Source organism: Salvelinus sp. IW2-2015, linkage group LG20 (assembly GCF_002910315.2).
Source record: "Salvelinus sp. IW2-2015 linkage group LG20, ASM291031v2, whole genome shotgun sequence".
Classification (NCBI taxonomy): Eukaryota; Metazoa; Chordata; class Actinopteri; order Salmoniformes; family Salmonidae; genus Salvelinus; species Salvelinus sp. IW2-2015.
In genome coordinates this window covers 11,863,659-11,891,622 of record NC_036860.1, presented here as the reverse complement: position 1 = coordinate 11,891,622, position 27,964 = coordinate 11,863,659, and the positions used below count along the sequence as shown (strand labels likewise).

General features: G+C 44.4%; 3 protein-coding genes and 1 pseudogene across 3 annotated transcripts; 2 read left to right on the top strand and 2 right to left on the bottom strand.

Annotated features, from left to right (window-relative positions):
• Positions 1 to 332: 332 nt before the first annotated feature.
• mief1 (mitochondrial elongation factor 1) lies at positions 333 to 5,326 on the bottom strand. The gene is made up of 4 exons (XM_024011928.2): positions 5,180 to 5,326; positions 4,766 to 4,946; positions 1,473 to 1,735; positions 333 to 1,272 (listed from the first exon to the last, which is right to left on the bottom strand). Exons 1-4 carry the CDS (start codon positions 5,324 to 5,326, stop codon positions 430 to 432), a joined length of 1,434 nt encoding a protein of 477 aa, XP_023867696.1. The 3' UTR covers positions 333 to 429.
• A 254-nt stretch (positions 5,327 to 5,580) lies between these two features.
• On the bottom strand, positions 5,581 to 5,793 carry LOC139029392 (mitochondrial ribosome and complex I assembly factor AltMIEF1-like). Its single transcript, XM_070449197.1, has one exon. The coding sequence runs from the start codon at positions 5,791 to 5,793 to the stop codon at positions 5,581 to 5,583; it is 213 nt and encodes a 70-aa protein (XP_070305298.1).
• A 3,836-nt stretch (positions 5,794 to 9,629) lies between these two features.
• On the top strand, positions 9,630 to 18,209 carry LOC111981579 (uncharacterized). Its single transcript, XM_024012913.2, is given in 4 exon segments — positions 9,630 to 9,897; positions 11,455 to 11,924; positions 12,084 to 12,482; positions 12,806 to 18,209. Coding segments are annotated over 3 exon segments (4,785 nt in total). The 5' UTR covers positions 9,630 to 9,897; positions 11,455 to 11,477; the 3' UTR covers positions 16,745 to 18,209.
• Positions 18,210 to 21,851: 3,642 nt separating this feature from the next.
• LOC111979896 (3-mercaptopyruvate sulfurtransferase-like) lies at positions 21,852 to 24,957 on the top strand (annotated as a pseudogene).
• The last annotated feature ends 3,007 nt before the right edge of the window (positions 24,958 to 27,964 follow it).

Sequence of the window (27,964 nt, the reverse complement as noted above, 5' to 3'; positions counted from 1 at the left end):
AAGTTATTTCAGGATATGTAGGCAAGTTAGTTGGCCAACTCCTTGATCGTGCTTTAAAGTATACCCCTCTGAACAGTACTATTTATAAACGGCTTACGTGCAGCATAGGGACCATATGAAGAGACTGGTTTCATCATCTGAGGTTTAACTGGTATTCGGATGATCCTGTATTCATTTTTAAACCCCCATACTAAAGTGGTTTATTTTGCATTTTTACTTTATCACAAACATAATTACACAAATAAAAAAAAATTACAAGAGAAAGATATTGATCAATGAAACAGGGACTCCAGCYACGTGATGTTGAATCAATCACACAGAGACATGGTCACAGGGGACATGGTCCATGTCTGAAGCGCATATGAATTACATATCCTATCCTCTTCTGCAGTATGGAATCTTAGAATTATATACCATCTGTCCTAAACCCTAGAACCCGTGACCAGACTTAGACTGAGGAGTCCTTAGGAGTCCCTCTGGGTCAGAGAGGGAACAGTAGAGGGTATATCCTAGCTCATCCACCTCCACTGGCGTCAGCTCACAGAACAGGTCGACTTTGGGGACCAGGGCGCAGGGGAGCCTCCCGGCCTCTAGGTGTCCCACTAGCGAGCGGAGCAACTGCAGGAAGCGGTTAGCCAGCGCCTCCTGGGTCCAGTCGCCCTCCTTCTCGCTCAGTAGCAGTATGGCGTTGGTGAGCTGACTGGCKGACAGGCGCGCCAGGGCCGGGTTCAGCTTGCACACGGCTTTAGTCACCTTGAGGCAGGCGCAGCGGCAGCCCCCGTCCTCCTGGTCCAGAGCCCGCAGGCGCGCAGTCTCCGCCACACGGAAGCTCTGCCGCCACAGGTTTTCATGGCGCTCCGCAGCCAGCCTGTGTGGTTTGGCGATGAGCGAGGCGCCGTCGTCCATCACCAGCAGAGGCAGGAAGTCCACGTAAAGAAGGCGGTCTGTCTCGTACTGGACCTCCAGGGTGAGCGTCTCCGAGGGAACCACCGGCCGGATCACGTAGTCCAGAACGCTGCCGATGGCCGGCCAGTTGATGGAGCCCGCCACCAGCTTCTCGAACACCTCCAGGACAGACTTGGGGGAGAGGTAGCCACCTACCATGCAGCGGTCCCAGTAGCTGCTGCCTCGGGGGAAGTATTCCAGGTTCTCCCTGCGAATCAGCCAGAAGCCRGGAACGTTCATGATGGTGTCCTCCCCGGGGACTGACGACCACAGGTTCTTCTCCAGGGTCAGAGGGACCATGAGRTGAGCGTGATCCGCTGTCACCACCTGAGAAAGAGTGGGAGAGAGAGAGCACATGGTGTTACTCTTGTAAAACCTTAACATTTCAAACCCAGAGACAGGCACTGAGGTAAAAAGCATTGTTTGTGGTCACAACACTCCTAAGCCAATGGCCTGTGAAGTGATATCTTTAGCCTTTATCCCTTCCCCCGGAGGGATAAAGTTTACTACTACTACCCGCTTATTACCTGCAGGTCGTCGTAGAGGCTGCCGCTGAGGTACATCTCTCGMAGAGGCATGTCAGGCAGCTTGGCATGCAGGAAGATCCTCAGCTCTGCGCAGATGTCCAGGGCAGCCCGGCGGGCTGTGGCCTGCTCCTCAGCGGGGATGGCCACCCGCTCCTGGTAGAACTCCCACAGTTTCTCCTGTAAGGAGAGGCGCATCTTGGCCCGGGAGAGGTCGGTCTCCCCTGCAGCGCTACGTCCCCGCCCCGCCGCCCTCCGCATGCAGTCTGAGTGGGATACAGCCACGACAGGCAGAGGTTAGGAATGTGCAGGTATGGGTTATCGCATATACAGTGCATATAACCCATGTGGGCTGAGCATTCTGATGATGCAAGACACGAATAATGAAATAAATCAACTATGTTGAAAGGGCATGGGAGGTAAATTACAAATGTAAGGATATTGGGTGACGACAGGAAATCAAACCCAACTAATGGGAACACGTACCACGAGAGGGGCAGCTTTACAGACTATCCTCTCCTACAGAGAGTAACCTACTACTACAGCCGGACGTACACCACACAATTTTTTTAGCCGAGTTCAGACACGTTTCATTTTTGTTTTTCACGAGACAGCGTGGTATGGAGAATCCTCACGACCCAGTGAAGAACCTTGTAGTGTGTGACCCCCGCCTCCCAGTTTGTGCCACATCGTTTAGCTTGAGCACTAATACGCTGGGAAGACAATGAAACGACATGAAAGACGGTCGTTAAATGTGAGAGGCTCAGCAATGTTACGATTTTGAAAGTTGTGGAGTGTACACCCGGCATAAGAGAACCACCCAAAATACCACAGACTTTGAGGTATTTTTAACTTTATAACACATATCTAATGGAGCTCAATAGAAACTAGCCGTCTGAGTCTATTTAGTGGGGTTTCTACTAACAAAACTATAGTGTCGTTCCATTCCATTTCAATAGCTTTGACCGCACCCCTTGTAATTTGAACAAAACTTTCCATACATGTATGCCCATGGTAGAAGTGGTCAGAAAATTACTTTGACCTGAATGCCAAAACATTCAGGAGATAGAGGTGGCCAAATTGTGATCCATGACACATAACATGAGACAGCCACTGTATGTCTCTATCTCTTGAAAATATAAAATGGCTCAGTTTGATATAATTTAAACGCTTACTAACAGGATTGTCAAACTATTTGGTAATTCATTTAAAACAAAAAAGTATGGTTTATGTTGAGACTGCCATCAGTTGAGACACAGCATGCACTTGAATACAGACTAGGTGTAACTAAAAAGGGAATAACATTGACATTTCAACTTTCCAATTGGTTGGAGGTCCACACAGAAAATATTGACTTGAATGGGAATATCAGTTTTTAAATTACAATGTCAATCTCCCATAAAAAAAACTATTAAAATCATAAATATAGATAGCACCAAATCAAATGTTATTTGTCACATGCGGCCGAATACAACAACCTTACAGTGAAATGCTTACTTACAAGCCTTTAACCAACAATGCTTTAAGAAAGAATATGTGTTATGTAAAAAATTTAAAATAAAAGTAACAAATAATTCAACAGCAGCAGTAAAATAACAATAGCGAGGCTATATACAGGGGGTACCAGTAGAGTCAATGTGCGAGGACACAGGTTAGTCGAGGTAATATGTATATGTAAGTAGAGTTAAGGTGACTATGCATAGATAATAAACAGAGTAGCAGCAGTGTAAGAGGGGTCTGGGTAGCCCTTTGATTAGCTGTTCAGGAGTCTTATGGCTTGGGAATAGAAGCTGTTAAGAAGCCTTCTGGACCTAGACTTGACGCTCCGGTACCGCTTGCTGTGCGGTAGCAGAGATAACAGTCTATGACTAGGGTGGCTGGAGRCTGACAATTTTTAGGGCCTTCCTCTGACACCGCCTTGTATAGAGGTCCTGGATGGCAGGAAGCTTGGCACCAGTGATGTACTGGGCCGTACACACTACCCTCTGTTATGCCTTGCGGTCAGAGGCTGCGCAATTGCCATACCAGGCAGTGCTGCAACCAGTCAGGATGCTCTTGATGGTGCAGCTGTAGAACATTTTGAGGATCTGAGGACCCAATGCCTAATATTTTCAGTCTCCTGAGGGGGAATAGGTTTTGTCATGCCCCCTTCATGACTGTCTTAGTGTGTTTAGACCATGATAGTTTGTTGGTGATGTGAACAAGACATTCCCATTTAAATTGACATTTGATGGTGGGTGGACCGGCGGCCATCTTCATGGTAGTAATTGGAATGTAAAATGTAAATTCAATTACTTTCAATGGTGTAACAGCTCAATTGCAGTTGTCTGAAGGGATAGGTCCATTCTATGAATACAATTTCTATGATTAAAATGACACCCACCCTGTATTCAAGAGTATACTGTGTCTCAACCGATGGCAGGCACAACACATACACCTCAGATAATATACATTAGGGTCTAAGCGTCAACATAGGCAAACATTTAACTAAATCTGAGTTTACATGTATTTAGATAATTGAAATTAAACACATATTTTTCCTACAATTTAAAATAGTTTGGCAACCCCGGTTTCAAGCTTTTAAATTATATCAAACTTAACCYTTCATCTTTTCAAGTGGTAAATACATGGACGTCTCATGTTATGGTGGGATATGCAAAAATTGGTCAACTTCGAGCCCCTCCATCTCCTGATTGTGTTGGCATTCAGGTCCAAAAAGTAATTTTCTGATCACTTCAACCATGGGCAAATATGTATGGAAAGTGTAGTTTAAATCAAAAGATGTGCGGTCAAAATCTGATTGAAATCAAATGGAACGACCCTATAGCTTCCTACAACAAGCACAGAGTCAGTAGCATCACCCACAATACAGGAAGTACAGCCATCCTGACATCAGCCATCCTGTCGTCAATAGACACAGCCAAGGATTAGAAAACAATGCACAGAGGTGAGGTCAAACCATCTGAAACACACTACTACCCCACTGTGACCACTGTGTGTGAGTGTGAGCAAGTGTAACAGGCGTCCCTGTGCTGCTTAGCTTCCACGCTCACCAGTCCTTACTGGTACTTGATCTCGCATCCTCTGCCTTGCCAACACACGTAACAGTCCTGCTTGACAACGTACTAACCAGTCGCACCACCGAAAAAGTACCAATTTGACAGCGCCATTGGTAACGTTTCACGCTGTGGGGTGAGCTAACGGCACGATTGTAACTCTGTTAAATGAGCAATGTTGATAGTTGTAATGCGGAACATTATTGTGTGTGACACCCTAAATACATTAGCGTACCATACCTGGTTCAAAGGAGTTGGAGGAGGTGGGTAGAGTCTGCAGTGACCTGCTCACTGTTGACCTCATGTCGTGGTTAAGTACCCGTGGTGACGAGCCCATCCAACTTGGTTCTTCCCAACTCCTTTTCCCTGATGGTTCCATCTTAGTAGGGCTGGTCGGAGCACTTATGGCACGGTCATACATCTGAAAGGAGATGGAATTGAAAAGCATTATTGTCCATTAGAGTGTTTCATGAAATGCACGTCTTCCACTCGTGGTTAAAAACAGTAAAACGACTGATGTAGAGATCAGATGCCAAACAGTGAGGTGATCACATTTAGCCTACAACTGAACTGGCGCAACGGACAAAGAATGTACATAATAACATTTACAAGAGTAGAATTGCAATGATCTAACTTAAAGAATGTCCCACTTACTCTTTTGACTGCTAGTGTTGCAATGCCAAGCATGGCAGCTCCTCCGACCCCAAGCACAAGCTTGGCATTGGAGAGCAAAAAGTCAACGGCCGTGCCCATCCCGTTGTCATCCTTCTTTCCTTTACGGTCACCGTTCACTCCCGCCATTCTGTCTTTGTGAATGTAGCGTTAGGAGGGGAAATTGATGAGAAGAACAAAGAAAGTACTGATTCAGATGTGAAGAGTCCTGCGTTCTATTACCATAACTCAAGGACTGTGTACCTTTCATTATTAAAATATGTATTATTAATTTATGAGAGCAAAAGGATAGTTGGTCAGTTAAATAGCTGAATAGTCTACCTGTTTGTGGTCTGCCACAAGCACGTCTTGCTAAAAGGTGGTGTTGGATGGTTGACCCCCAACTACATCAGCCCCCCCAGTCTACTGCTGAGGAAGAACTGGCCCCTCTTCAGTGCGTCCTCCTTGTCGCTCGGCACGGTCAGAGCCTGGCAGCGGCGGAACTCGCCGGCCACGGCGCGGCGGTAGTAGTTGCGGTCTGTGTACTGAAGGTGGCGCCCTGCACGGAGCAGTGCTCGGTACAGCTCCAGCACCGCACTACGAGACCAGCCGCCCATTAGGGAAGCACATGAAGATGGGAGGACTCCTGTGAGGAGAGATAGAAGGACGTGTATTTATTTATTTATTTCAATAGAATAGGTAATCATTACACAAAGGGTAGTATTAGCGTCGATTTTTCGAACATTGTCACCTAGGCATCTGCCACTGGTGAAGTGGAAGGACAACATGGATCAAGTTAGGCTATACTAATCCTGAACAGTAACTTAACTACTTTATACGATTGGGCATATTTAGCTAGATAACCTTTGTGGATGACGAGATAAGAGATGAGACTGGTCATTTGTTGCCGATTCGGTGTTCGTTACACCGATTATTGGTACTACTAGCTAGCAGCAAGGGGTGGGTGTAATTTGTGGAACGTGCCAAACGGGAATCTGTTCCAAAAATAACAAGGTTGCCAACAAACAACGCATACAAAGTTGTACAGCGGCAGAATAAGATACCGGGTAGGCCGTGGGCAATTTAGTTAAGTTTTTCACTCACCACGTTTATTTCAAAAAATGTCTATCCTCACTCTGGTAGTCTATGGACAAACATTAAGAATAAGCTACGTGATGAGTTGATGACTATTCGGAAGCTAGTTCGCTTGGTGAATTGATCATGCTACTTTGTATGCGTTGTTTGTTGGCATCCTTGTACTTTACGAAGTTTCTGGAACAGATTCATGTTAGAACCTTCCACAAATGATACCCACCCACCCAGCAGCAAGTCAAGTTAATTTGCTAACTATCTAACATTAGCTATGTTATGCCTGTCTAGTCTGAATGCAGCCTAGCTGTCAGACCAGAGCAACACATAAGATACACCAAAGATACTGAACTAGCTAACTAACCCCTTTCATCTGACATTAGCTATCTAAATAGTTTACGTTAGCACTCGTCCAGCAGAACACCCCTTTGCAATTTAACTACCAAACGTTAGCTGCTGTTGCCCGTGTAGACTATACGATAAGTGAGCTAACAATTAGCTATACTAGAATAGCAAAACCAGTATCAATAGTATTGTTCCCTTTGACTGGCTAACAGTAATAAAAAAATCACTTACGGCTAGCCTAGCTTGCGAGCTAACGTTAATTAGCTTTTTACAGTAACGTTAGCCTCCGAACGATGCTGACCTTGCACATTGAGGAGCTGCTACTCACAATAAATTGAATACAAATATACGATATTGACAGAACAACATTTTACATCGTCAAGGGAGACCGCTGAACTTACGTTTGAGAAACGATTTCAAAGGTTTCTACTTATAAGTAAAACAGACACAGTTCCCCCTCGCGTCGGGGTCAGAATGACAAACCGGAAGCAATTGGCTACTTATTTTTGCACGGGAATTACTACATCCGGGTTGAAAAAAAATGTATGGTTGAGAAATGTGACGTTACAGCACTCAATCTTATTTAGCCTACAAACCTATACACCTTTCTATGATGGAATAAAGCATTTTATAAAGAAGTCTAATAAGAAAACATATGTGAATAAGATCATAAGCCAATGTAACAAGACCATATAAGTAGAGTAGGTTAGAGGAGAGTATTACTTTATTAACCCGAATTTGGGAAATTGTTTTATCACCTATAGCATCATCACTGATTACAAGGACAAGACAAGGATAAATTAAACACATATAATAAAACAAGCTCATATTAATATGTACTATATTGGTCAGTTTGTGAGCAGCTAAGATTTGACACAATCCCTTGTGTGATCTTGGGTTAATAGAAAGTGAAGCCCATTTTGTGTTTTATTGCCCTCTGTATGATGACTTGAGACATGTTCTGTTTGGTAAAATTGTTGGTGCTCACTCATGAAGTGTTTGACTACAGGATGAACACAGGTTGAAGTTCTTTTTCACAATGTGAGTTTTTTACATTGCACAATTTATTTTCCTGGGGTGGAGAAGTGTATTGTTTGTGTAGAGAGACAAGGTGAAAATTGTAATAGCTAATTATGCATTTAATTTGTTTAATGTAACATTTTTGTTTTGTGCACACCTACTTGACACTTGATATCGTGTCCTATAAGCCCATACGGGCTGGGCACCATGTTGCTGGTGGTTTCAAGTTTAATTTGTCACATGCACAAGTACACTGAAATGCTTAACTTGCAAGCCCTGCCCAACAGTGCAGTATTCAATATAAAATAATATAACTAATAACAAAATATAAAAAGTGTTTTTTATTGTTATCATAAATATCTACATTGTTATTGTTGTGTAATTGAAGAAACAGTTACTTAGGAATTACACATAACTAAGCAAAGTGGTTTCTGAAATTGGGAACCCAAATGCCCTTAAGTGGTGAAATCTCACAACTAGCTACCTAAGCAGCTCGCATACAATCACATACTGTTTGTCTCCATTAGGAATGTCTGAGTATATTGTCTGCTAAATTACCTTTAGTGAAAATAAGAAGTCCCAATAATCTGTGTTGTCATCAATCTTATGCAAAGACTTACAATAAATTATATTCGTTCAAAAAATAATAATCTTAAACAAACAGAAACATAGCCAATTCCCCACGTTTCGGCTAAATACCTTTTCATAAGCACAACTCCAAATAGAAAGACTGACAAAAGGAGTAATGTTGAATACTATATGTCTAAAGTAAAAAYAWWTTTTTTAAGTGCCTAAGAATCGTATCTGATTTACAAGAAAAATGTACAGCACAGTTCTGTCTAAGGTGTGTCTGTCTAAGGCTGGTGAGGCCTACTTTGGTTAGGGAGTCTCGGGCAGCTGAGGTCAGAGGTCAGGGGGGCTTCGGGCAGCTGAGGTCAGAGGTCAGGGGGGGTTTGGGCAACTGAGTTCAGGGGGCTTCGGGTAGTTGTGGTCAGAGAGTTTCGGGAACAGCACCAGTTTTGATGAAAGTGAAACTACATATGTTAAGAACAGTTCCCACTAAGGGGGAAAGAAAAATAAGTAATGGGTTTTACTGTGTACACAATAAGAAAAAACATGCATCAGAGTATAAATATAGGTGTGAAACCTCAGGAGGCTCATCACACATCTTTGACACCTTGACTGGAGGTATAGTATAGACATTTTTAGGCAATTTGCTCATTTACTGAAATAGGATTTTTTTATTAACTAGGCAAGTCATTTAAGAACAAATTCTTATTTACAATGACTGCCTACCCCGGCCAAACGTCGCTGGGCCCATTGTGCACCACCCCCTGGGACTCGCAATCACGGCCGGTTGTGATAAAGCCTGGAATCGAACCAGAGTCTGTAGTGACGCCTCTAGCACTGAGATGTAGTACCTTAGACCGCTGCGCCACTCGGGAGCCCTYGGGATAAGATAATAAAAATATTCACTGAGTTATTCCAATATTTCACAATTGGATACTATTGATCATAATCAAGAATACCAAGGAAATACTTGTATAGTTACGTCACATGATTGAATGTATGGTGGTCTGTATTAGTAAATAAACCACAGAAATCTCACATTACATTTTGCCCTATGGCCATAATGATGTTGTTTGTGAGTCAGATAATGTTAGTCTACCTAACAGAACTTCACAGGTAACCAAGTTACTGGCAGCAGTGATATCTGTAAAAGTGTTTTTGAATATGGTCTAAATTGTGTTAAATCGTTAAGACTATTGTAACGGGGGACGGCATGAGACATTGCGAGAGACAGCCATTACTAATTCAGCCTCATGACTCTTATTCTACTGTTGCTACAAATCTAATTATAGAGACCAGGAGGCATGTACCAGGAGACATTTTCGAAACCAGTTAAAGTGCATTTAATGTTCAGTCACAAGGGTTAAAAGGCCATGTGGAAAACTGTCTGTCAATGACTGTTTGGGTGAAATAGAGCATAGAGCATCAAACTAATGATGCACCTGAAAAACCTTTAAAAAGAGTTCCAACATTTGTTGAACATTGACCATTGCATTAGGGAGAGTATTTGCAGTGAGAGGCTGTCTCAGATTCACCCAGCGTCTATTGAGAGACAGGAAATGTAATTGCTTAATTGGAATCACTAGGTACATATTATTGCCAACCCTTGTTTGTGTAGTACAACAAAACTTGCTGTTCACTGACTATCACTGCATCCTACGGAGCGTGCATATCTTGGGAGTGTTTTCGGTATTGAGGTAAGCTAGTTTCTACTTTTATAAATTCCATTTTATGAGCTTATACACGTACCAACAATGGCTGTAGGAATAACACAACTTTATCTACTTATGTATAGCCTAATTACAGAGTGTAATGTCCAGAGCAACGTTTCTGTGAGTACTTGCGTTGTTGATCATAGTGGTATTTTGTGTACCTAAAATTTCCAATTTTTTTTCACCCACGAAGCTGAGCCAGATGTGTATATTGGTCTTCCTTGAAATGCATGTTTTAAAGTTAGTCACGCTTGAATGAGTCATAGCGGTATGATACATTATTTAGTGGAGGGCAGCCTCCTTGCTTATACTGTTGAGGGGTGTAGGGACTTCAGGACATACCACTGACAATGTATGTAAACTTAAATGATTTACTCTATTGTCTAAATCATTGCAATTGATCTTAGCAACTTTGATGACAAAAAGTTGCCTCAGGCAGGGGGGAAATGTTTTTAATATAATAGCTGTGTTGTTATTTTACATCTATTTTAGGCATGCAAAATAGTTGGTTAATAGCATTGGTTGTCAGTGGAGTTGTCACAATCACATTTGAGGAACTTACACATTGTAACCCTTACACACCCTATATTTTGGTTGTGATGCCCTGAGATTGTGAACAGATCTCTTGAAGAGAGCTGCTATCACATTCAAAAGTTAATTGCAAAAATTGAATTTCCATAATACAAGAGAGAAAATTCAAAATAACCACTTTTTCTCCCAAAAATGTATTCTGTGACATGATTTTGACATCTTATAAGCTGGTTTAGTTTGCTGATAACTGGTTTTAATGAAGCTCCATTTTGACAAAAGTGACACAACTGTGTTATTAGTTTATTTTTTATGGTAAATATTACAATTTGGTACTTAAATTCTACAGTTGAATGTATTTCTGAACTTATATATTACCTATGTGGTTTATAGAGGTGGTATTACATAAAACCTTTCAATTGTAACTTAATTTGGTTAGAATAATTAGTAACTGCCTGGTAATCACAAGGTCATAGGCATAGCTGAACTTGAATATGGCCTTAGAAGAATGAAAAACAGGCAACATTGTAAAGAGAGACTGACTAGGCTTATCAGCACAAATCTAATTACCCCAACAGGGTCCTGCAGAATGAGACATATTCCCATGACAACTGGCAATACAAACACCATGCTAATTCTTATCATTAAGGGATGAGGGTAATGTAGAGCAGCCACTCTCACACACAGTGTGACAAAGGAGAAGTCACAATGTATCTCAAAAGGATACATTGACCTTACAGGAGGTATTGTATTACTGATGATCTGGCATACAAACTAAGGGTACTGTCCATTCACATCAGCCAAGTGAATCCATAAAGAGTCCTCTGTGTGTCTCATGAGCTCTTCTCCTAGATAATATGATTAGCCTAATTGAATTACAGCTTTTGTAATCATACAGGTTAATACAGTATGTATTACAGTAACTATGGTTGAAAGAGAATATCAGGGCAAATTACCTGAGTGTCTTTACCTTAACTCAATTGATTGTGCGTCCTCGCTCTCTCATTGCATTAGGTTCCACCTATCGACAGGACAGGATGGCACTTCTCGATTACCCTATTCCAGAGCTAGATGTCACCTTACAAGAGGCAGGCCGTGTGCTCCAGCTCACCCTGAGCCCCGAGCTCTACCCACAATTCAAAAACACCCTTAGCCAACAGAGGGAGGTCCTGCAGGAGACCCAAAAATGCTTGGCGGCTGCCCTCTCTGGCCGAGAGAACTGGGTGACAGAGCAATTCAAGAACCGGCTGCTTTCATGTACCGACCCCCTGCCCACCTCGACAGCCATCCCTGCTGTCCTGCCCCCCTCCAGAGCCAAGAAGGAGTGTTCCCAACTTGAGAGGGCTGCCGCTCTGCTCTGGGCTGTGGCCAAGATGTATAGTGAGCCTTCGCTGGTAGAGGGCGAGGGGCAAACTGAGCGCACACAGCAATCAGAGGTGTTTGCTGCCAGCCGCATTCCTGGGAAGACCCAAGATGAGATTAAAGTAAGCTTTGGGGAAAAAATTGACTACTTTGACTCAATGTTGTTTTGTGTTTTCATACACCATCTCTGATGATAATGATAACAGTTCATCATACTCCTTTGTCTTATTTTCATCTAATGTGATTATCTCCTACTTCTTAATGTGCTATTTGTATTACAGGTATACCCAGACTGCCTCCATGCCATCGTAATCTGTGCTGGAGAGGTATTTTCAATCAACATACTGCAGCGTCTCAGCCCAGGTGGGCCTATGTCCCCTTTACCGTTCCCTGACATCTACAGCCAAGTGGTTCATGTGATGAGCCAACATAGAGCTGCCAAGAACAACAAGCCCTCTGCCATCTGCGGCCTCTCTGCCCTGCAGCGGCAAGCCTGGAGCGCTGTGAGGGAGGAGATCCTGAGAGCAGGTGGGGCAGCGGCCGCCTCACTGGGGTTGATGGAGAGTGCTGTGGTCGCTCTCTCCCTGGAAGACTGCAATCCACCAGCTGATCTGGCAGACACCCTTAACGCTGTCAGACTGGGAGGAGGAGATGGGCCCTGTCTGAGATACTATGACAAGGTACAGTATGGGATGTTTGTGGTACTGTAATTGTGGATGACAACTACTACAATACAGTACAGTGATGCCGTAGTGAATCAACTGGATTCATCAGGTTACCGGATGAGGATATGGTCTTGATTTTCTGTGTTGACAAAAATATACCCTAGATAATGGAGTTGAATCAAGTTTTCAATATTGAATCAAATTGTAAGTGGATCTTTACTGCACATCAGACATACGTAATTGCACCCAACAAACCTCAGTTTATTAACTCACTGACACAAGACTTGAAAACATAGGTTCCTATTTAGGTCAACTATTTTTCTATACTTTTTCTACAGGTGGTGAACCTGGTGGTATTCAAAGACAGCACAGCAGGGATGGTGTTTGAGCACAGTGCACTGGATGGAATGGTGGCTGGGTTAGTGGCTGAGACTGTGTGGTATCTCTCTGAGTCTCTTAATGTAGACCTAGTCCAGGCCAACACAGGAAGCAATGGGTCAGCCTATCTTAACAAGGCTGATTCCTCCTCCCCAAGCCCCCTAGCATTCCCACTACAGGGTATAACTAAAACAGACCCCCCAAAATCGTCCCCTAAAGCAATTCATCCCATCATCACGTTTGAGGTTCTCTCTTACCCAGATGTCTTTGCTACCCTCAGGGGTCACAGGGGCCTGTACGATGCCTGGATCAACTTTTCCTTGCAGCTCTCCCTGAGGCAGACTCTTGGGGAATCTGCTGCCAGCCACATTCTTGTAACCCCTACCCATATGCGTCACTACAAGCATGGCCGCTGCGATCCGACATACTCCCTCACCATGCAATCCTACCAGCTCATCGGTGCTTTGGAATCCTGCATCGGACCAGACAACAAACCTCGATACACGAACGAACTGCTCCGTCTGTTCCATGTGGCTTTCCTGGAGCACAAGAACCTGATTAAAGCCACTAAAAGTGGACATGGTGTGGGCCCTCACCTAGCAGCCCTACGCTGGTCCATGTCTCCAGACAACCCTCTCAAGAAGTTTCTTGACCCTTTTGGGTGCCCCTCTGTTTACCTTACTGGTAAGGATTTGATGGAGGGAGTGGAGCTTGCTGTAGGGAATGTGTATGCTAAAGACCAACTTGCTGTAACCTACCTGGGGAGGAGAGACCGGGTCCGTATGGTGCTCAATGGGAAAGGTACCTTTGCCACAGTGTTGGAGAAGCTTCAAGATAGCCTGAAAGTAAATTTGAAGCTGGTGATGCTTCTCGCTGTCAGATATTCCATCGCCGGACAAATGGGAGCCATGGAGTGTCTGCTGCAAGAAGGACAAGCAGGAAGAAGGAATGGATCCTCCCAAGGGGAAATTCACAAAAGTATCAGTCCAGCAGGCCAAAAACAAGGCAAGACCATGTCTAAGTCAGCACTTCCCTCTAACTCTGCCTCCAAGATGAGTCCAGACTTCACTCTGGTAATCCATGGTGGAGCTGGGGAGGAGATGATGCTGAATACAAAGGTGGTAGGTGTCATTAAATTTGCTCTCCATACAGCTCTGACCCTCGGAGCACAAGTGCTACAACAAGGAGGCAGTAGTCTTGACGCAGTGCAGCGGAGTGTGCAAGCTCTTGAGGACTGCTTTCTGTTCAATGCCGGGAAGGGATCTGTTTTCAACAAAGATGGGAAAAATGAGATGGAGGCGACCATAGTAGATGGAAATGGGATGAACTCTGGATCGGTGGCTTGTGTGCAGAGTGTGAAGAACCCAGTGAAAGCAGCAAGACAGGTCATGGAGAAGAGCGTACACTCACTCTTAGTAGGGGAAGGTGCAGAAGAGTTTTTGCAAGGCTTAGAAGAGAGTGAGAAGCCTATGAGGGCGGAGTACTTCCAAACTGATGTCCGTCGCAGAGAGCTGATAGCAAAACTCAGTYCTGGCAARGCCTCCAAGAACAACCATCCACAGAKYGTGGGAGCTGTTGCTTTGGATCGYTGGTGTAGGTTAGCTGCTGCAACGTCCACAGGTGGGTTGGTGGGAAAATGGAAGGGTCYAGTTGGYGACACKGCAYTAGTGGGAGCAGGTATATTTGCTGATGACAAYCTTGCAMTAACKTGCTCTGGTGATGGAGATGTGTTTCTWKAGCACACAGTTGCACAAAAAGTYGCCAGTCTCTACCATCATAAAGGCTACAGCCTTAGGGCYGCYTGTCGAGAAGTCATYTCTGAGAACTTGAAGGGRAGCTGTGCTGGAATCATTGCTGTAGACGCKAAAGGSGATGCTGTTYTTGAAACCAATGRTGGGGTGWTGTTTGTAGCWTCCATGGTTGGTGGCATTGCACGTGTCGAAGTCCTGAGACCKATGAAGAGTTATTRCAATGTYATCTGGGAGACTGACYAAKTAGTTGCTCACCTACACTCKKACCCTTGGACACCKGGTGCCACCATCCTTACCCAAAAGACTCTGAGTGGYCCYAGCAGCATCTTTCASRTGGRTGTACCAGATTTCTTAGKACTGTTGCAAGGKGCAKGGGCTGTTTCAAACCTGCTATGCGAACGACTGGGGGTACAGCGTTGCGCCCTAGTATTTAACCCACATCCCGAGKKSCCGGCCCATATCCGAGTGCTACCACTTCATGGCCTGGAAACCAACTGGRGCCCCCAWKRMACCGGGYAGGAGGACTTTCAGCCCTATGACCCAGGTTACTGRASCTCAAAGYGTGGCCCYCGCTGSGAAGARGCAGATCTGGARCAGGTTCAGGCCAAGATTCGGGACAAGCTGCCAACGCCTAATGCACCATCGTGCTATGACTTCTTAGGAGATCCTTCCCACAATGGACTGTTCAGCCGTATCGTGCGTGGGGAGGAGCAACAGTGGCGGGTGTGGGAAGACAGTGATCATGTGGCTTTCCTCACTCCCTACCCTAATACACCTGGACTCACAGTTCTAGTGCCACGTAAACCACTGTCKAGCAARATTTTCWGTCTGGAAGAGACTGATTACACATCACTGATCCTGGCCACTCGTAAGGTAGCTGGACTGCTGGAGGAAGGAATGCATGCTCGAGGTGTTGCACTCATCTTTGAGGGCTTTGAGATTGATTATGCCRATGTCAAGCTGATKCCTCTGGTTCCTCCACGTGGTGACAAGCCTGCTGAGGTGTTCCCAGAGTACTTCCAAAGCTACCCCGGSTARGTCTCATCTYRCGATGGCCCTCCCGCCAGCCCTGAAWCTCTAAAGGAAATCCACACCAAAATCACACTTTGCAGGCCTCCTCGTTCCTGGGAGGACCCACAGAGCCACTCCATGTTAGCCATCAAGAGCCAGTGGTACCGCAATCTCTTTCAAATTCAAAATACCCTCTTCCACAACACAGTGGAGTACTTCAACAACACCTGTCAGTACGCGTACGCCATGACTCCTCTCACCACTGACACAATCTCCTCTCCGATGGGCCTGGGATCAGACTCCGAGCCCGTTTACGTCAACTTGCTGGGGCAGGATGTGTACTTGGCTGACTCCATGCAATTTGTGCTGGAGTATTTCTTGCGATTCCAAGAGAACTTGCCAGGGACATACTATGTATCGCCAAGTTTTCGGGGAGAAGATCCAGATGCCACTCATCTTAACCAGTTCTACCATGTTGAGTGTGAGCTCCTGGGTGACATGGATACTGCCATGCACATAGCTGAGGGATACGTGGCTCATCTCACCAATGCAATGCTGAAGAAACACTCCAACATCATCCTGAACACCGCTGGGACCCTTTCACATGTCAAGGACTTACTGGAGAAGTTGGAGGGAGGAACCCCTCTCCCAAGAGTCACTCTGGACAAGGCCATCCCTATGATGCCCTCGCCAGACTGCTTGGAGTGGGTACAGGATGGCCAGCCCCAGTTTGGCAGGAAGTTAACCCGCAAAGGAGAACGGGTTTTGATTGAGAAGTACGGAGGCGCTGTTTGGCTGACAGAGATGGACCACCTGGGAGTGGCTTTCTACCAAGCATATGTGGAGGGCTCAGGCAGACGCAAGGCAAAAGCATCGGACCTCCTCTTGGGATTGGGGGAGACTCTGGGTCTTGGGGAGCGTCACTCTAACCCTGAGATGGTGCAAGAAGCCCTCAGACATCATGCAGTTCCAGAGGAATCCTACAAGTGGTACATCAACATGCGGCAGGTCATTCCTCTACTCACCAGCGGGTGGGGTATGGGCACAGAACGCTACTTGTGTTGGCTGCTTCAGCATAATGACATCAGAGACCTACATATTATACCCCGTATGAAGGCCAGGAAATACATGCCTTGAAATATCCTTAACCCATTAGTTACCCAAAGACTGATGAAAAAGTTGCCCTAACTGTCAGRTCTTTCATTGAACGTCCTAAGGGATGCATAGAAAGTGAGACAGCCTATCTATAAAACTCTGAAAGTATACAAAAACATTAGGAACAAGAGATGAGTTGCAGTTATGAGAGAGCAGTGATTGTGTGTTGAAAAGTTGCTGATTTTGTAGATGAGGAAGGGCAACAAATAGTGCCGGTATTTCCTAATCAATGATACGGTATATGAAAATATACAAAGGTACCAGTCAAAAGTTGACACACCTACTCATTCAAGGTGTATTTTTTATTTTGACTATTTTCTACATTTCAAAATAATAGTGAAGACATTACAACTATGAAATAACACGTATAGAATCATGTAGTAACCAAAAAAGTGTTAAACAAATCGAAATATATTTGAGATTTGAGATTCTTCAAAGTAGCCACCCTTTTCCTTGATGACAGCTTTACACACCCTTGGCATTCTCTCAACAAGCTTCATGAGGTAGTCACCTGGAATGCATTTCAATTAACAGGTGTGCCTTGTTAAAAGCACCTTTGTGGAATTTCTTTTCTTCTTAATGCATTTGAGCCAATCAGTTGTGTTGTGACAAGATAGGGGTGGTATACTCAGCATATGTGGGAACTCCTTCAAGACTTTTGGGAAAGCATTCCAGGTGAAGCTGGTTGAGAGAATGCCAAGAGGGGGCAAAGCTGTCATCAAGGCAAAGGGTGGCTACTTGGAAGAATCTCAAATATAAAACAGATTTTTATTTGTTTAGCACTTTTTTGGTTAATCCATGATTCCATATGTGTTATTTCATAGTTGTGATGTCTTCATTATTATTCTACAATGAAGAAAATAGTAAAAATAAAGAAAAACCCTTGAATGAGTAGGTGTATCCAAACTTTTTACTGGTACTGTAAAGACAAGCCAATTGTACCAACTCCAAAGCAAGATTTTGTTACATGTATAACCATCGGTCTGTCTGTAATTCTTGAAAGTATCTGTCTGTAAATCCTTCTATGTAAAACTCTTAATCATTCTCTATCCTTGATACAAAATATTTGGTTACATAAGGAACAACTTGGTACAATTCACACAATAGTTCTTAACATTTCACACAAAAGAATTACTGTTCACAGGCATCTCAACTGTCTAAACAAGTGAGAGAAGATATTTGCTAACATAACACATTGGTCAAGGTGAACACCTCTCTGGCTTATTTAAGACAATTGATGTTTTGCGTATGATTATAAAAACACTTCAGAATAACATGCTTGTGTGAATTTTGAAATACTATTGTGGTTTGTTTTATATGTATGATCATTTCAATTGTTTCCTCTAATACCAAGGCATTAATAAACGCTGTCTTCGTCAGCCATCAAACAATGTAAATCTCTTGTACTTTGTGGTATTATTACCATTCAAATTAAATTGTTGCTGTGCCATATTTTTGCCTTAATCTTACTTCTAGGATGATTTGAGAAGGGCCTAAATAGAAAAACAGTAGTAGGAATGGTTTGTAAGAAGCGGAACTCCCAAAACAATAATCTCAAATCTCTTCCATCACCAAGAGTCTCTTGGTGGAAAATATTTTTGCCTGAAATTACACAAGATCACAATCGAAGCAACAACTTCACAACAACACAACACTTTCTTGACACCCGAGAAACACAGAGAGAGTAGTCTTGCACTTTTGAAAGACTGRGCAGGTTTGTGGACTTTATGAACCTAAACACTGAGATAACATTTAAGTTCATTGATAATCAAAGGGTCAGTCGAGGTAAAGGCCTCAGAATTCAGCAAATCACTAAATTCTTCAAGTTGTCAAATTAGCAGAAGTTGATCAAATAGCCTAGAATTGAACAAATAGAGGCAGGCCAGGGATCAGGTTTGTCATTTATTTCAATTGCCCAGACAATGAGCTACTCACAAGCCAAGCATTGAGCATGTAATCAGAGCCCCATGACAAAGCACACGCTCCCACAGCTGAGGCCATCTCCCACAGGGTAGGCAGCACAACATCGCCTCTCTGCAGAGTTTGACCCAGGCAGGATTCAGATGGGCACACGGAAACACACAGAGAGAACTGGGTACAGTGTTATCCATCTCTCACATGGGTACATCGGATGATGGCATGATCATTCTCCATGGCACATATCCATTGCTCAACACATTCCAGGTCTAACTACATACTGTACAGTTGAACCAGAGTTGTAATATGGTATCAATAAGAGCAAACTGATTTTTACAAACACCCTTTTGGAGTTTGATTACTTGTTACTGTACTCCCCACTGATAGATTTACACTAGAGAGATTTTGCAATGATTCCTATGTCAAAGATGTGAATAATATTTATTGGTCTGATGTGTGTAATGAGGAACATCTGGACGCTGCACATAAAGCATTTATGAAACTGCTTCTTCCAGTTACTGATAGGCATGCACCCATCAAGAAACGGACTGTTAGAACTGCCAAATCCCCATGGATAGATTACAAATDGAAAAACTGTATGGGTGAGAGGGATGAGGCAAAGGGAATAGCAAATAAGTCTGACAAGGCAGCAGACTGGCAAACATACAGTAAATTGAGAAATCACATAACTAAACAAAAATAAAKTAGACTATGGAAGAAAGATTAATGATATAAAAGAATGATAGTAAAAAGCTCTGGAGTACTTCAAATTAAATTATAGACAAAAAGCAAACTTGGCTCCATCCTTCATTGAGGCAGATGGTTTGTTCATAACAAAACCCTTTGATATTGCCAACCACTTCAATAACCTTTRTGTTGACAAGATTAGCAACCTTAAGTATGACATGCAAACAACAAATGCTGAAAGGAAGGGTACCAAAGAAATGTCTGCAACATTGAAGGTCACAGTGGCCACCATCATTCTTAAATGGAAGAAGTTTGGACCAAACCAAGACTCTTCCTAGAGCTGGCCGCCCAGCCAAACTGAGCAATCGGGGGAGAAGGGCCTTCGTCGGAGAGATGACCAAGAACCCGATGAATACTCTGATAGAGTTCTAGAGTTCCTCTGTGAAGATGGGAGAACCTTTATGGTAGAGTGGCCAAACAGAAGGCACTCTTCAGTAAAAAGAACATGATAGCCCGCTTGGAGTTTGCAAACAAGGCACCTAAAAGGATTCAGACCATGAGAAGCAAGATGCTCTGGTCTGATGAAACCAAGATTTAACTCTTTGGCCTGAATGCCAAGCGTCACATCTTGAGGAAACCTGGTATCATCCCTACGGTGAAGCATGGTGGTGGCAGCATCATGCTGTGGGGATGTTTTTCAGCGGCAGGGAATGGGAGACTAGTCAGGATCGAGGGAAAGATGAACGGAACAAAGTACAGAGAGATCCTTGATGAAAATCTTCTCCGGAGTGCTCAGGACCTCAGACTGGGGCGATGGTTCACCTTCCAACAGGAAAACAACCCTAAGCACACAGCCAAGACAATGCAAGAGTGGCTTCGGGAAAAGTCTCAATGTCCTTGAGAGGCCCAGCCAGAGCCCGGACTTGAACCCAATCGAACATCTCTTGAAAGACCTGATAATAGCTGTGCTGCGACGCTCCCCATCCAACCTGACAAAGCTTGAGAGGTTCTGCAGAGAAGAATGGGAGAAACTCCCAAAATACAGGTGTGCCAAGCTTGTAGTGTCATACCCAAAAAGACTCGAGGCTGTAATCGCTGCCAAAGGTGCTTCAACAAAGTTCTGAGTAAAGGGTCTGAATGTGATTTTTCCATCTTTATAAATGTGCTAAAATAAAATATGTTTTTGCTTTGTCATTATGGGGTAATGTGTGTAGATTTATGGGGGAAAAAATAATTTAAACAATTTTAGAATAAGGCTGTGACGTAACAAAATGTGGAAAAAGCCAACGGGTCTGAATACTTTCAGAATGCACTGTAGGCAAATTGCAGTTGGTCCTGAACAATGCAGCACGTATCACACTTAGATGTACACGGAGGGAAAGTGTCAGTAACATGCATTTCAGTCTCTCCTGGCTCAAAGTTGAGGAGATATTGATTGCATCACTTTTAGTCTTTGTGCGAGGTATTGATGTGTTGAAGGTACCGAACTGTCTGTTCAAGCAGTTGGCACACAGTTCGGTCAGTCATCGGTACAACACAAGACATGCAACCAGAGGTCTACTCAAAGTCCCCAGGTCCAGAACAGAGGCTGAGAAACACAGTATTAAAAAGAGACATGACTACATGGAACTCTCTGTCACCCTAGGTAGCTCAAGCTAACAATAAAACCAGTTGTAAAAAGCTGATAAAAGAACACCTTACTGCACAAAGGGGACTGTGAAGAGACACAGCCTTTTCATATATCTTGTATTGTAATTTGCACTGTACTATGAATTAGACCAACATATTGTGTGTATGTACTGATATGTAGGCTATGTATTTCAGTCCTTGACTAATAATGTTCTGTACATTGTAGTYTYCKATGTTTCATGTGGACCCCAGGAAGAGCAGCTGATGCTTTTGCAGCGGCTAATGGGGATCATAATACTGTAAATACCAAATTGTACTGTATGTATAAACAATAGAAGAAAAGTGACATTATACATAGGGACTCCCTCTACAGGTGATTTGTTGGACATGCAGGGGTGAAAGTGAAGTTGCCTGCATAAAATGGGTCAGAAATAACACTAKAKATGCAATATTGCATTATGTTATTAAMAAATMTGCAGATTTTGATAAATAGCTGGAAATAATGACCCATTCTGTCTCATAATTGTGTGGAAAAAGTGGAACAATATTAGACTTGATATCAAAATGGTACACGTTTACAGTTCCACAAATGACCTACAGAATGAAGGGCCAGTGAAAGCCAATGAAGGTTCATACTGGTATCACGTGCATGCATCAAATTGCGTAATAGTTCAGAGAAGGGTTGCCATGATCTTAGTTTTCCTGGTAAATTAGGCAACTTTGAAAAGGATGTCGCTGGTGAAAATGTATTGGTCGCTAGTTGCTGGGTTTTGGCAACTTATTAAAAATATYTATTTTACTGTGACCTGCTGCTGCTGACTATCAGGCAGTGAGGCAGCCTACTTCTGAGTGACAGAGAGAGTGGTGGGGAAAGAGCAGCAAGAGTGCACGTCGTGACAACTTTTAACCAGTTGTATGTAGGCTATTTAGATAATTATTATTATTATTATAAATGTGGCAACTCCCCTCTTCCTGCACAAAAGAAAAAGTGACACTTTTCAGGCTTTTTGAGCGTGTTTTGACTAGTCATTGGATTAAAATTTTGTTGAAGACCTGGCAACCCTAATTCAAAGTTCAAGACAAGAACAATCATGGCGATGCAAACCCAGGCGCTTGTTTCAGCCAAATGGCTTGCAGATGTGATAAAAAGCAACCTTATTGGACCGAATCTTCGAATTCTGGATACGTCCTGGCATCTACCGATATTAAAACGCBATGCAAATGCGGAATTTAACCAACAGCACATACCTGGAACTTCGTTCTTTGATATTGACAAATGCGCCGACAAAACTTTCTCGATGGATCATATGCTCCCAACTGCAAGCTACTTTGCAGAGTATGTGGGGGGTTTAGGTATAGGAAACGATACACATGTAGTAGTGTACGATAACAGCGATTTTGGGTCATWCAGCGCACCCCGAGTGTGGTGGATGTTCCGATTATTTGGGCACAATTCTGTATCGGTCCTGGACGGGGGTATGAAGAATTGGCTGGCCGAGGGGCATCCGGTCACTGCAGAATACACCAAGCCAGGACWTGCGGATTTCAAGGCGACTGCCAATCAATCATGGGTCAAGTCATATGATGATGTGCTGAAAAACATCGAGACCAAACAGGTGCAAGTGATTGACACAAGACCCGCTGGCATGTTCCGGGGAACCGAACCAGAACTAAGAGATGGTCAGTGGGAGCATATGCAAAGATTTATTTTGTCCTCCTGGAATTTGTTACATTTGGTATGATACATTTTTGCTAATATGATTTTTTAAATGTCAAATCAAATCAAATMTATTTATATAGCCCTTCTTACATCAGCTGATATCTCAAAGTGCTGTACAGAAACCCAGCCTYAAACCCCAACCAGCAAGCAATGCAGGTGTAGAAGCACGGTGGCTAGGAAAAACTCCCTAGAAAGGCCAAAACCTAGGAAGAAACCTAGAGAGGAACCAGGCTATGAGGGGTGGCCAGTCCTCTTCTGGCTGTGCCGGGTGAGAGTTATAAGAGAACATGGCCAAGATGTTCAATGTTCATAAATGACCAGCATGGTGAAATAATAATAATCACAGTAGTTGTCGAGGGTGCAGCAAGTCAGCACCTCAGGAGTAAATGTCAGTTGGCTTTCATAGCCGATCATTAAGAGTATCTCTACCGCTCCTGCTGTGTCTAGAGAGTTGAAAACAGCAGGTCTGGGACAGGTAGCACGTCCAGTGAACAGGTCAGGGTTCCATAGCGCAGGCAGAACAGTTGAAACTGGAGCAGCAGCACGGCCAGGTGGACTGGGGACAGCAAGGAGTCATCATGCCAGGTAGTCCTGAGGCATGGTCTTAGGGCTCAGGTCTCCGAGAGAGAGAAAGAAAGAGAGAAAGAGAGAAATAGAGAGAGCATACTTAAATTCACACAGGAAGCTGATAAAGACAAGAGAAGTACTCCAGATATAACAAACTGACCCTAGCCCCCCGACACATAAACTACTGCAGCATAAATACTGGAGGCTGAGACAGGAGGGGTCAGGAGACACTGCGGCCCATCCGATGATACCCAAACAGGAAGGATCAAACAGGCCAAACAGGAAGGATATAACCCCACCCACTTTGCCAAAGCACAGCCCCACACCACTAGAGGGATATCTTCAACCACCAATTTACCATCCTGAGACAAGGCCGAGTATAGCCCACAAAGATCTCCGCCACGGCACAACCAAAGAGGGGGGGGCGCAACACAGACAGGAAGATCACGTCAGTGACTCAACCACTCAAGTGACGCACCCTCCTAGGGACGGCATGAAAGAGCACCAGTAAGCCAGTGACTCAGCCCTGTAATAGGGTTAGAGGCAGAGAATCCCAGTGGAGAGAGGGGAACCGGCCAGGCAGAGACAGCAAGGGCGGTTCGTTGCTCCAGAGCCTTTCCGTTCACCTTCACACTCCTGGGCCAGACTACACTCAATCATTGATTGATCATCAAGACATCATATTTTGTCCAATCATTTTTTAAATAAAATCTCATCTTCCCTCTTTCTCTTCCCCCTCTCTTTACCGCTCTCTTATAATTGTTTTTCTTTCTCTCACACACAGACATTGAGCCTGGCCACATTCCTGGTACTATCAACATGCCTTTTTCAAGTTCATGGATGCCTCAGGCAAGGAGTTGGAGCTTGAAGTGCTGGCAAAATGTTCAGAGAGGCAGGGGTGGACTTGGAGAAACCTTTCTGGGTAACCTGTGGGTCAGGGGTCACTGCATGCCACGTGGTTCTGGCTGCTCACCTGCTGGGGCATTCAGGGTCAGTGTCTGTGTATGACGGGTCATGGTATGAATGGTTCAAAAGGGCTGCCCCGGAGCATGTCATCTTGAGGGCAAGGGGAAGCAAGTGTGATGTGGAGAGACGGGTAGAGATGAGCACTAAGAAAAATACTGTTGAATGAGCAGGGAGGGAACACCTTGAATCACAAAGGAAGCTACAGATTGCACAAAATATGGAGGTTTTACTGATTTTGACTGAAGATTTTTGCTGAGTTGGATGAATGCGTCATTGTGAAAGAGGTCACCGTTCAAGAGTCCATGAATACAGTATGCCTATGTTTATATTCAATATGTCAATAAAGGTGTTACAAACTATGCTATATTAATCTATTAATAAAGATTAGAAGGATGGAATGTTTGAGATATTCGGGTTAGAATTGGAGTATGGTTGAGTTGTATGCTCCTACTTAGGGGATTGCAGCCTGGCAACATTGTCTTGTAGATGTTGCCACTGCAGACGTTTTCTAAGGGATTTTTAAAATAATGAAACTTGCTCTTAATGCACCATGAAAATGTAAGTAAAATGTCATTTTCATGTAGTTGTAGTTGCCTTGGTGTGACCTTGTTATGAGATGTAGGCCCAGAAATGTCAAGGGTTTTTCTAAGTGCAGTTTAGCTTTAGTATTAACAGAAGTTTCTGTCAGTTTGATTGCAGGATGTCACTTTTTCAATAATTTGCACAATAAAAATATGCCATCTACTGTACAAAGTTCTCTGTATTGTATTTTTTGCAAAGTATAACAATTTTTACCATATACAGTAGTCCTTTGTACAACTTTTACTTATTCAGGGTCAATCTTTTACTTTGGTTAGASAAGAAGTAAACATGAAGACTTCAATGTCCAACACGTCTACATTTTACGTTGATGGTCATCAATCTAGTATGTGTAGGCCTATATTCTTTATGGTAACAGCATTTTAGGTTATACCACATTTTTCTGTCACGCCCTCATCTGTTTCACCTGTCTTTGTGATTGTCTCCACCCACCTCCAGGTGTCACCTGTTTTCCCCATTAGTCCCCATTGTATTTATCCCTGTGTTTCCTGTCTCTCTGTGCCAGTTCGTTTTGTTTTGCCAAGTCAACCAGTGGTTTTCTTAGCTCCTATTTTGCACAGTCTCTGTTTTTTCCTAGCCCTCCTGGTTTTGACCCTTGCCTGTCCTGACGCCGAATCCGCCTGCCTGACCACTCTGCCTGTTCTGACCTTGAGCCTGCCTATCCCCTTGTACTGTTTGGACTCGGACCTGATCACTGAACCGCTGCCTGTCCTGACCTCAAGGCTGCCTATCGCCTGGTACTSTTTGGARTCTGACCTGGTWTATGAACTCTCGCTTMTCCCCGACCTGCCTTTTACCTACCCCTTTTGTTATAATAAATGTCGGAGCTCAACCATCTGCCTCCTGTGTCTGCATTAGGGTCTCGCCTTGTGCCCTTATAGTACGAACTGGCCATGACAGACCAAGCAGACTTGGACCAGCTCTGTCACGTTGTCTCCCTGCAGGGAGCCACCATTGGGAGGCATGAGGAGCTACTGCTGGACCTTTTGGAAGGGCTTCCACCATGACCAAAGGTTCAAGGCTATAATGGAGCAAATCAGTGAGTTGGCTCATAGGCAGCCCGCCACCTGAGGCCTCCCAACCACCCAGTAACCTTTCTACTACTAGTGGATTTGTTCAACCTACCCCGGCTCCTCGAGAACCCCGCTTACCWCCTCTGGAGCGTTATGCAGGGGATCCTGGTACCTGCCGGGCTTTCCTTTCCCAGTGCTCCCTCATTTTCGAACTCCAGCCCTCTTCGTTCCCGTCGAACCGATCAAAGATGGCATATTTAATCATGCTAATGTCCGGAAGGGCTCTCTCCTGTCCAACGGCTGTGTGGGAGCAGAAACCCGCTGTGTGCCATAGCCTGGAGGAATTTATGGCAGAAGTGATTAAGGTTTTCGATTCTCCGGTGCTCGGGACGGAGGCGGCTCAAACTACTGCAGGTACATCAGAACTCCCGTAGTGTGGTACCCTACGCAGTAGATTTTCGCACCTTGGCCACKGAGAGTTCCTGGAATCCGGAGGCTCTTTTTGACACCTTCCTCTAAGGACTGTCGGAGGGGATAAAGGATGAGCTCGCAGCTCGGGAAATACCACGGGACCTTGATTCCCTCATCGCCCTTGCAATTAGGATTGATTGGCGCCTACGAGAACACCGGTGTGAGAGGAGGTCGGGTCTTGGGAACATTTGTTCCTCTGCTGATGCTGGTYCCCTTCTGAAGGAATCCGGAAATCCCCAAAGTTTGTATTTCCGAGGATAGCCGAAAACACCAAGGTTCCTAGAGAACCATCGGCGACGGGTGAGTTGGATACTCCTTAGCCCATGCAACTGGGAAGAGCTAGATTATCAGTTGGGGAATGCTCACGTAGGCTGAATTCTAACTGTTGTCTGTACTGTGGAGGGGTGGGACATTATATAGCCACTTGCCCAGTTAAGAAACCCTCTTCTTTAGTGGGTACAAGTACTCTTGTGAGCCAGACTGAGAGTCCCCTAACTTTCATCACCCGTTCACCTTTTTTTGTGATTCTGCTGTGGAGAGACCAGTCTAAGTCTCCCGGGTGCTCATTGACTCTGGGGCTGATGAACGTTTTATGGATGRTACCATGGTTTCTAAATGAGGTATTCCCACTCAACTTCTCTCTGTCCCCATGGATGCAAGGGCACTGGARGACCGCTCTATTGGAAGAGTCACCAATAGCACAGTGGCCGTTCACATAAGGTATCAGGAAACCACAGTGAGACCTCACAGTCCCCTCCCCCCCATTTCTTTGGCTTCAGAAACACAATCCTGTTATTGACTGGACAACGAGCTCCATCCTGGGTTGGAGCCCGTTTTGTCATTCTCATTTTCTAAAAGCAGCACATCCGTCCTTGCGACGTTCCCCTCAGGACGTAAGCAAAGCCACAGATGTCTCTGTAGTCCCCACTGAGTACCATGACCTCCRGGAGGTCTTCAGTAAGGCACAGGCTACTTCTTTTCCCCCGCACCGTCCTTATGATTGCACCATTGATCTCCTCCCAGGCACCACACCACCTCGTGGTCGGCTAAATGAGTGGAAGACAGCTTTAAACACAGKCAGCGGACATTAGGAGTACCAGGTCATGCCGTTTGGACTCACCAATGCCCCCGCTGTCTTCCAGGCTCTGGTAAACGATGTGCTCAGGGACATGCTAAACTGTTGTGTTCGTCTACCTTGACAAGATCCTGTTTTTTTCCCAGTCTGCCCAAGAACACATTCTTCATGTCAGACAAGTCCTTCAGCACCTCCTGGAGAACCAATTGTTCGTGAAAGCCGAGAAGTGTGAGTTCCACCACTCTACAATCTCCTTTCTGGGATATGTCATCGCTGACGGAAATGTCCAAATGGATCCTGAAAAAGTGAAAGCAGTGGTACAGTGGCCTCAACCTACTTCCAGGGTGCAGTTCCAATGTTTCCTGGGGTTTGCTAACTTCTACCGCCATTCCACTTGGTGCTACAGCACCCTGGCGGGCCCCTTCTCTGCACTCACCTCTCCCAAAGTACCGTTCACAGAGCCTTCGTGGACCTGAAGCATRGGTTCACCACAGCACCCATCCGGATCCGTCCCGTCAATTTGTGGTAGAGGTTGATGCTTCTGATGTTGGAGTGGG